At 43.3% G+C, this 10,704-nt stretch overlaps 1 protein-coding gene across 1 annotated transcript; it reads left to right on the forward strand.

The window, feature by feature from the left end:
• The first annotated feature begins 2,748 nt into the window (after positions 1–2,748).
• LOC129716580 (uncharacterized) lies at positions 2,749–4,182 on the forward strand. Its single transcript, XM_055666414.1, has one exon. The coding sequence runs from the start codon at positions 2,749–2,751 to the stop codon at positions 4,180–4,182; it is 1,434 nt and encodes a 477-aa protein (XP_055522389.1).
• The last annotated feature ends 6,522 nt before the right edge of the window (positions 4,183–10,704 follow it).

Here is a 10,704-nt window from a genome sequence, read left to right on the forward strand (position 1 = left end):
TTACATACCCCGGTGAAGGAGGAAATAGTACGTTCTTTCGAGCCAGCGTGTCTCATTTGTAAAGACCCGAAGCATCGGGTAAAGGAGTGTCCCAAATTCGCAGAAAAAGATCCGGAGGAACGTTGGAGAACAATTCAACATTTTGGTTTGTGTCGTACATGCCTGGGAGCGCATGGTAAACGCACTTGTAAGGTCCGGCGACGTTGTGAAATCGATGGGTGTCAATTTCGCCATCATCCACTTTTACACAGTAAACGGGAAACCAAAGGAGACGACAAAAAGACTTCACCTAAAGTTGTTCCGGAAGTGAGAGGAGATCACGCTGCTAGCCAGCCGGGCGGATCCAGAGCTGTGACAAATTATCATTTTACCGAAAAGATGACGCTATTTCGAATCGTGCCAGTGACGCTACATGCCAATAATCGATCAGTGGAGGTGTACGCCTTTCTCGATGACGGTTCATCCAGGAAACCAGTTGATGAACAAATCGTACGAGAACTGGGTATAAAGGGTGAAACGCAGCCCTTGTGTCTTCAGTGGACAGCGAGTGTGAAACGCATGGAGGCAGATTCTCAACGGGTCGCGATGGAGATAACTGGAGGTTCCAGTGCTACTAAGCACGCGCTTTCGGACGTACGCACGGTGGAACAGTTGGACCTACCACGACAATCTTTACGATATGCGGAACTAGCCAAGACTTATCCGTATTTAAGAGGTATTCCAATAGCCGACTATAATAATGCAGTTCCGCGTATACTCATCGGAAACGATAACGCACATGTTACCGCCACTTTGAGGATTCGCGAAGGGCGGCCGGGTGAACCGATTGCAGCTAAATCACGCTTGGGATGGACTGTTTACGGAACAAATCCAGATAAAACCGGAAACCGTGCACACAGCTTTCACATTTGCGAGTGTCAGGATGATCGATCGCTTTATACGATGGTGGAACAGTTTTTCTCTGTGGAGAGTCTCGGTATCGTGGCTGAATGTACTCCGGAATCGAAAGAAACACAGCGGGCTAATCAAATTCTAGCGGAAACCACTAGAAGAGTCGGACAGCGCTTCGAGACGGGACTTCTTTGGAAGTATGACTACTTCGAGTTTCCGGATAGCTATGCGATGGCGGTTAGGCGTTTACAGTGTCTAGAACGGCGTATGCAGAAAAACCCAGTGATAGGCGAAAGCGTGCGGAGACAGATGTCTGAGTATGAAGTGAAAGGGTATATCCACAAAGCCTCACCGGAGGAATTAAAGGAAGCGGATCCGCGACGTGTATGGTACTTACCTTTGGGTGTGGTGCTGAATCCGAAGAAGCCATCTAAGATACGGATTTTCTGCGACGCGGCGGCCAAGGTGGACGGAATCTGCCTGAATACGATGTTGCTGAAAGGGCCCGACTTGCTCAATACCTTGTTGGGAGTGCTTTTCAAATTCCGGCAGAAGCGAATCGCTTTTTGCGCGGATCTGAAGGAGATGTTCCACCAGGTACAGATAAGACGTGAAGATCGGCATGCTCAACGGCTTCTCTGGCGTCAAGAGACGACACAAGATCCTGACATCTACCTGATGGATGTAGCAACTTTTGGGGCTACGTGCTCGCCGTGCTCAGCACAACACGTTAAAAATGTCAATGCCGAAGAGCATGCCAAGGAATATCCAGCAGCGGCGGAAGCAATTGTCCACCGACATTATATGGACGACTATCTGGACAGTGCGGATAGCGTGGATGAAGCGGTGAAGTTGGCCCTCGAAGTTAAACATGTACATTCTCTGGGTGGGTTCCATTTGCGGAACTGGTTATCAAACTGCGATCGTGTTTTGAAACGGGTCGGGGAATCCGATGCTGGATACGAGAAGAGTCTGCAATTGGACAATAGTAACACGACCGAACGGGTACTCGGGATGTATTGGAGAACAGAGCCAGATGTTTTCACATTTTCCACGGCACATGCGACGGACGTGCAGCGTCCCACAAAGCGGCAGGCGTTACGGGTGGTGATGAGCCCGTTTGATCCGATAGGCGTTCTATGCTTCTTTCTTATCCACGGTAAAATATTCATTCAAGAATTGTGGAGAGCAAAAACGGATTGGGACGAGCTGATTCCCGAAGCGTTGTGCGACAGATGGGTGCGATGGACGGAGAAGTTTCAGTTTCTGGACCAGATAAAAATTCCGAGATGCTATTTCGGAAACCGGACAACGCAGGAAATCAAGACAACACAGTTGCATATTTTCGTAGACGCGAGCGAAGACGCTTACGCTTGTGTAGCGTACATTCGGGCTGTTGTACCGAATGAAATCGAAGTAGCGCTGGTGGGAGGCAAAGCGAAAGTTGCACCACTGAAAGTACAGTCGATTCCGAGGCTGGAGCTGATGGCTGCGGTGATTGGTGTGAGACTGGCTAAAACGATAGTCAAGGAACACACGCTGCGATTCGACGAGGTGTTTTTCTGGAGCGACTCGAAGACGGTGATGGCGTGGATCCACTCGGACCATCGGAAATATCGGCAGTTTGTCGCTTGCCGTGTAGGAGAAATACTCTCGAAATCGGAGGCCACACAATGGCGGTAGATTCCGACTAAGGAAAACGTAGCGGACGATGCTACCAAGTGGGGGAAAGGTCCATGTCTATCATCGAACAATCGGTGGTTCCAAGGCCCTAGTTTCCTGCGCCAAACGGAGAAACAGTGGCCGTCATGGTCAGAGCCAGCTGCGAAATCAACCACAGAGGAGCTAAGAGCGTGCATGGCCCATCACGTAACAACAGCAGCACAGGCAGTCGATTGGAAAAGATTTTCCTCGTGGATGCACTTATTGAGGTCGGTGGCTTATGGGTACAGATTCAGCAGAAATCTAAAACAAAAAGCCGCAAAACAAAAAGTGCAGCGTGGACTGCTAACGCAGGATGAGCTGGTGATAGCGGAACAGCTTATATTTAGTTGGGTTCAATGGGAACAATATCCCGATGAAATGACCGTTCTAAGTGGTGACCAGAAAGTGCCAACGCGACTACGGACAAAATTAGAGAGAATCAGCAGAATTCGTACCCTGTCACCTTATGTTGATGAATTTGGCGTGCTCCGCTCGGACAGTCGAATTGCTGCGGCTAGGTATGTAGCCTATGACACTCGATACCCCGTAATTCTACCGAAGGAACATATAGTGACTCGCTTACTGGTGAGCTTTTATCATCAAAAGTATTTGCACGCGAATGGAGAGACCGTAGGTAATGAGCTAAGGCAACGTTTTCATATATCGAAGCTGAGATCGCTAGTCCGCGAGGTCGTAAAGGGATGTATGAAGTGTAAAATTAAGAAGGCTGTGCCAATGGTTCCTCGAATGGCACCACTCCCGGCAGCAAGGCTACAGGCGTTTACCCGCCCGTTTTCATACGTGGGGGTGGATTTCTTCGGGCCTATTGCGATGCGTGTCAATCGCAGCATTAACAAGCGATGGATAGCGCTATTTACGTGCCTGACAACCCGTGCCGTACACCTCGAGGTGGTACACACTTTATCGACTGAGTCCTGTAAAATGGCCATCCGACGTTTCATAGGACGCCGAGGTGCACCGGTAGAGATACGAAGCGACAGAGGTACGAACTTCGTAGGATCAAGCAATGAGCTACTAGAGGAGATGAACGAGATTAATTCACAACTTGCGGAGACGTTCACGAACGTGGGCACAAGATGGGTGTTTAATCCACCGGGAGCACCACACATGGGTGGCGCATGGGAGAGGCTGGTGAGGTCGGTTAAGACGGCTCTAGCGGCAATGTATACTTCGAGGGTTCCTAGTGAGGAGACATTGACGACGTTGGTGGTGGAAGCTGAGAGTGTGGTGAATTCGCGTCCACTGACGTATATTCCGCTCGAGACAGAGCAGCAAGAGGCTTTAACACCAAACCATATCCTTTTACTAAACTCCAGCGGTGTGGTGCAAACCCCAAAGAATCTTTCAGATCCCAAACTAGCGGGCAGAGCGGAGTGGAATTTGTGTCAGGTAATGCTGGACGCTTTCTGGCGTCGTTGGGTCCGCGAATACCTCCCAACAATCGCACGGCGTAAGAAGTGGTTTGAGGAAGTGCCACCGATCGGAGTTGGCGATATAGTAGTCGTGGTAGAGGAGAAAGTGAGAAACGGATGGATTCGTGGAAGAGTTGTCGAGACTAAACCTTAAGAGACGGAAGGGTTCGCTCGGCAGTAGTACAGACGGGCAACGGACTCGTACATCGACCAGTGTCAAAGCTGGCGCGCTTGGACGTAGAAACGGACTCCGGAGAGAGTAAAGCGGAAGAGGAACCAGCTTTACGGGTCGGGGAACTGTAACGGGGTAATGAAACGATCGTAAGACCCCGCGGTCAGCTGACAGTCCGATGACGGTTCGTTGACAGGGCTAACGGAAGTATAGATAAAGAGAGAGAGAGAGTAAGAGGAATAAGACGTAGAGAGAAGAAGAAGTAAAGTCGAAAGTGAAAAACGATTGATTACACGCGACACGAATATGGAAGGAAATAATACGGTGAAAAGGTGGTAGAAGAATAAGGAAAAACTAAATGTAAGTAAAGGAAATATTAATTAGAAAACAAAAAGGTAACGGAAAATTACAGCTTTTAGCGCTCGTCGATAAAACACATTTATTGGACTTTTTCGGACGCTCAAAAGATAGCCCTTTTTCTCTGCAACATTGGGTAATTGAGGCACTTCGCATGACGACATCGAATTTTCAAAACAAGATTTTTTCACGTTTTTCACATTCCATCGTCGAAAACTTTTGATCCACTGACTCGAATTTGATGAAACCTTTACCACTATGTAAACAAACCTAATTCATTACTACGCTGTCATTGATTCTTCGTAAACACCACTAGAGGCGCTACAGTAAATAGCAAGCTGAAACGTGCACAAGCATCTGTGAGACGCACGAAGGTTGTTTGCATAGCTCTGAGTAGTTAGACGATCCCTAGTCATAAGTGACCCCAAATACATGAACTCGTCGACCACCTCAAGCATGCTTTTCCCCTTGGAACCTCTCGATTGCATGTATTTAGTTTTCAATTCCTCTGGCGTCGCAAAGCTACGCGGTATGTTGTCGAATACATCTGTGAAATCCAGTAGCTGAACTAAATTCGTAAAATTGTTCCCCTCGTGTCGATGTTGAACAGCAAACAAGAAAGTCTTCACCTTGTTTGACCCCTTATGCGATTCAAAGGGACGCGTCAGTTTATCCGGAAAGCCATCCTAACACACAGAGAATGCTGGGTGGGTATTCTCAGAATAAGAATTCTTGAGTTTCGTTCTAAATAATCTTCTGTAGGTAGGGCAAACGACTCCCTTCATCCACTCGGCTGGCAGCTTTTCCTCCTGCCAATTCCTGGTAATGACTTAGTGTAGCGCGCTAACCATCGCCTCTCTACCATGCATAAAGAGCTCGCTTAGCAGTCCGTCTTTGCTGGCGGTTTTATTGTTCTTCAACATCCCGATCTCACACCGAACTTCATAATCATCGGGGGCTGGTACTCGGTTCGGTTGCTGCCTTTAAGGTGTCCAGTACTGCTGAGAACGTGGTCAATTTGCCTTTTTCGCTGATTGTAACCCACAGCAGCACTTTCTGGGGAAACTCGATGTGTAAAATGACCTTCATCTCTGAGTTCACCTCCTTCGTGGGGGAAGTAAAGTGCGAAGTGCCCTGCCAGTCGTTGCCATCCAAGTCGGAATAGGTTTCGTCGTCCATCACTTCCGCCACGTTGCGATTCGCCGGGACCATCTTATACAGCCGCTGCCTACTTTAGTCAGACGATCTCCAAGTGGTTTTGCAGATGTCTATGCGTAGAAAAAAAAATACTTTGGATCAGCAGTCCTCGGGGAGCTGCAAAGTTAACACATAACTGGCCAATGAATTTCTTCATGGTGTGCAGGCTGTACGGACTGATCACCGGTTTGCACTGGCTGCACGTAAAACGCATTTTTCTCTACATTTTCTTCATTAGAGTAGTGTACGTTGATGATGGTGTAGTTCTAGAAACGGCCGCTTATTCTCATCATACACATTTTGTCACTGATCACTTGCTACTCGAACATACGACTCTGCACTATAAAGCTGGCAACAAGTTGGTAGTGCAGTCCCTCTGATAGTACTGTGCCCTGCATCCACAAAACCTCCGTACTTATCTCCTTTCCGGTAAAGTTCCTGGAGTGCAACGATGTCGAAATGACGGCGATCCATCCTTCCGGCAATCAACCGAAACATGTACCATTGCGGACGCAAACATGCGTGTAGGCATATTTTTGAGTTTTTTCTTCGTTTTATCTACTAATTCCTCCTCAGTTTTCACAACAAAATTGTCGAGTACGTTTCAGGTTTGCCCACAAGTACACTCCCCCCACAATTATGGAACTCCCACAATTACGGATCACGTTTGTGTCTCATGTTATTTAACTCAGTTAAACTAACGGTTCGAAGGCATGTAACATTTTTGCAGTATAATATGCGATATTTGCTAGCTTTGCACACAGAAAACATCGTTTTTATTCCTAGATTGATGTGTTTTTCATAAGCGTGAAATGTTGTCTTCCAGAATCTATCAAAATATTTGTCGTTTTTCTCAATCAGCGTAAGTAGCACGCTCATCATTCATAAGGTTCATATGTGATATTATCGCTAATTCTCGTACAAATACTACAAGGTATACAGCCCTAGGGGTTGTATGAAATGGTGACGTAGGACTAAATATATATCGTCGGCTTCGTGCAAAACTGGCACAACTCAAAATTTTGCAAATAAATTTCTTTTTGAGCGTCTTAGTAAAATGGAAATAGTATGTTATGTTTCCATTTAATTCCACTACAAAAAATCGAATAGGGTACCAGTACAGGACAGGACAAAAACAACCACAACATATGACTACCTAAACTTCAATTTAGGAATTTTCCGTCTACCTACTTCTACCTACATGCATATAAAATAGAGGTTACTCAGTTATGCTCTTCAACAGTCCACATAAGCACTGATGATGGTTGCATGTAGAAGCCGAAATACGTATCTGCGGACGGTATTCGATTAGAGGGTATTCCATTTTTTGTAGTAGAATTAAATGGAAACATAACCTATTCTCAATATTCAAAATTTTGCATTTTTGAGCTTTTGATGGCAAACGAGGCCAAATACTGTAAATTTGCTTCCCACGAAACCCCGTTTTAAAATTTACAAAAATTACAGAGTTATGAGTAGTTGTGCCTTTGGTGCACAAATTGAAATTTCTTAATAAAGTTAGTAAAAATAGATTTCGATATATAAGCCGTTGGGAACAAAAGTGGTACCGATTAAGTAAATTTTTCAGGAGACGCGATAAACGAAAACACACAAATAGTAAATTATTTTCAACAATTTTTCCCAACATAACTGCACTAAATCATTGCTGGATAGATGTCAAAAGACGGTACATGAAAGGATAACGAGTTCTGGTTGAGAAAGTTACACAAACTTCAATGGAAAAACATATACCAATTTTGTTCTTTGGGAAAAATAATGACAACCAGAAAACGTTGAGAGCAAAAGTGGTACACAGAGCTGCGATTAATCCAAGCAACATGCTGACTATGATGAGAGAGAAAATATCATCGCACTCGTTTCTTTCTCTCATGAATAGCCAGCAACCATCACAGTAAGCGTTGAGATCCGACAAGTGATTCAATATCTTGTCTCTTTTGTTGCCATTTTCGGCTTCTCATTGTCAATCGTCGTGAATATACAGAGTTCACTCGGAAATATCACTGCAATGCAAATCAAGGTGATTTTTGGAATATAAAAAATCGTTTCAGTAGCGTGATTATGTTAGTGCCAGCTTGAAGTTTGTTGCTATCAGGATTTAAATTTAAATTTGATCTGCTTTGCGGTCCGTGACGATCCCAACTTAAGATAGGGCCACCAATGAACTAGGTTAATAATTTCAAACAAGTGGTTATAGGTGTCGCTTGATGGGCTGGCACAACAACCCCGAGTATTCGGACCACCGGAAACAGGTCCGCATTTTTACATTTTTCAATGAGAGGCATGGTAGAAATTTTAAGCACTTCTAAGCACTGCTTTGATCATCGTTACCATGTTACTGAAACATATTCCGGCTATATATCCGAAACCAGTCGATTAACTCCGACCATCCTCTTCGTTTAAAGAAAATATGAATGAAAACTAGGAGAAAAGCAAAACCGTTCCGAACCGAAATTGAACAGTTTCAAAGTTGAACCGTGCCAAAATTTAACAGGATCTGTATATAAATATACATACCCATACATATTTAAAAGTTTTATGTTTTACCACCCGCGATTCATTTTTTGCCGCGAACTAACACTGTTTTTAGTTTAACCTACAACAAGCACAATATTCAAGAATCAATTTAGCAAACTCATGCTGTCAAAAAACAAATAAAAATGCAATATTAATATATGAGATCATTTGAAAAATATTAATAGAATTCTTTTTATTACAATTGGTGTTATGAAGAAGCATATTCTCTACTGAGAATAAAAATGAATGATCATACAGATTCAAAATGTACCAAACTTAAATACGCTCAGTTAAAAAACGTAGTAATAGTTGTTTATTGACAATGCTTTTAGTCGGCGTGTTATCAAATGCTCGAACGATTTCGTTAATTCATAATAGATAGATTATTACTTCTCATATCCACTGGGTGTCAATAACTCAATCTGAGAAAACGGCGCTTAGTTCGGTCTGATCGCACGCCGACCATGTATCAATATCATACATATCAGTTGAAGAAAAATCATTGATTTTATGTTTGGTATCCTCATAACATCATGCTGTCAAAATGAACTTGATATTTCTGCTGGTTCAATCTCAGTACAGCCATACCCGAATGATCGAGAAAGATAGCAAGAAAAAAATGAGAGTGAGAGTTGACGCTAAGAGAATCATTGTAACATCGCAAAATCTTTTGTAATGAACCATGCATCGTAGTTGGCTGATTCTGATGTTGCATCATTTTGGCGTAATGTCAGTAGAATGATATTGACTTTCCGCAGCTCTGGTGATACATGTCCAATCTTAGCATGAAGGATGCATTTGCTCGATAATCTTAAAACATAGAACATTCATGTCTTCAGCAGAGTTGTTCAAGTGATTGAGTACTATAGAATGATGATCTGTTTGTTAAGGAATTCTGTCACTTTGTGGCGCTAGTATATATGTAACCGAAGACATTTTAAATAATCTAGATCGACTAGGGCCAATTCAAAGGAAAATACCCTGGTATCTTTAGAATTGCTATTTGGTCGATAATAACTACACGATGGACCCAGGTTCAACTTTCGGTAGACTACCGGTTGCCCTCCGGATCCAGAAATCCCGTAAAAGAGGAAAACTGAAAATTATTTCGGCTATAACTCCGGTATAAGTTATCAGAATTGGTCTCAAAAAAAAAAAAAAACAGAAAGCTTTAGGAACACTGTTGAAAATTGACATTTTACGCTAGTTCCGGATCTTTCGGTGAGGCCATTTCGTTTCTAGTCAATCCCGCAGAAGCAGTTTCGAAAAAATTAGGAAGCTCTAGAATCACTTTAGAAAATTGACCTCAATTACGGTATTTCTGTAACTTCCGGAAGGCTATCGGCGACCTGCCTAAAGCCAAACCTGGGTCCAGTGTGTAAATATATATCTATATCACAGACCTCAGAGAGTTATCTTCTGACTTGGCCACAGCATACGAGTTGATACTGAAATAGATAAAACTCTCTCTGTTACAAAATAGTCACGGGTACACTAGCGCCACGTAGTGAGAAAATTCCAAAACAGATAGATTATCATCTGAAAGTACTCAATCACTTGACCAACTTTGCTGAAGACATGATTGTTCTATATCCTAAGATCTTCGACTTACAATTCATCTCATTCGCACACACTGGACATGTACCACTTTTGCTCTCAACGAAATGGTGATTATGTTAATTACCAAAAATTGTTCTGGCTATTACTTTGGTTTAGGTTATCAGATCTCGGTTTTTCTTGGATATTCTAGTACATTATTGCGTTCTGCATCAATTTATGCATAAAACCCAAAAAGTGTAAAAATGGCACATGTACCACTTTTGCTCTCAACGGCTCATATACAACATGCTCATAATGTGTGCAAAATAGACTCGAAATTGTTAAATGAAGATTAGAAATTTTAAACTTGAAGTTTTCCTGAAAATAAAAAAATAATTTTTCAACGCTAATTTTCTAACGCGTATTTCTCGAAATTATTTTTTTGAGTTGTGCCAGTGTTGCACTAAACCGACGATATATTATATGCTGCGATAAACTGGTCATAGGCAACACTACCGTTTATATTTGATGGTCGTTATTGTAAAAATAACGATGCATGAATACATGAAAATTTCACACTAGTAGCAGTTGTGAAAATTCTCATAACTCTTATTTTCAAGCATTAATAGTTCTGAAAAGAACTGATTCCATAATCTTCAGTTCGAAATGTGTGCTACAGGACGTGGATGATCGCACCACCACCGGTAGCATTGAATATTTTGCTTGGCCGCGCATAATAAAATATGGTCTCCGCTGTGCCCTCCAGTAGCTGTACGAGCAAAATATCCTCCAGCGTACGATGGTAACTGTTGCTGCCGTATGCAAAAAAAAGGTAACATGTTCCGCAGTGCCTGGAAGTTGACTCGTATGCAGCTC

The sequence above is a fragment of the Wyeomyia smithii genome, chromosome 1 (assembly GCF_029784165.1).
Source record: "Wyeomyia smithii strain HCP4-BCI-WySm-NY-G18 chromosome 1, ASM2978416v1, whole genome shotgun sequence".
Classification (NCBI taxonomy): domain Eukaryota; kingdom Metazoa; phylum Arthropoda; class Insecta; order Diptera; family Culicidae; genus Wyeomyia; species Wyeomyia smithii.

Excerpts from the sequence above, each read along its gene's own strand:
- LOC129716580 (XM_055666414.1), top strand. The coding sequence starts at position 2,749 with ATGGCCCATCACGTAACAACAGCAGCACAGGCAGTCGATTGGAAAAGA.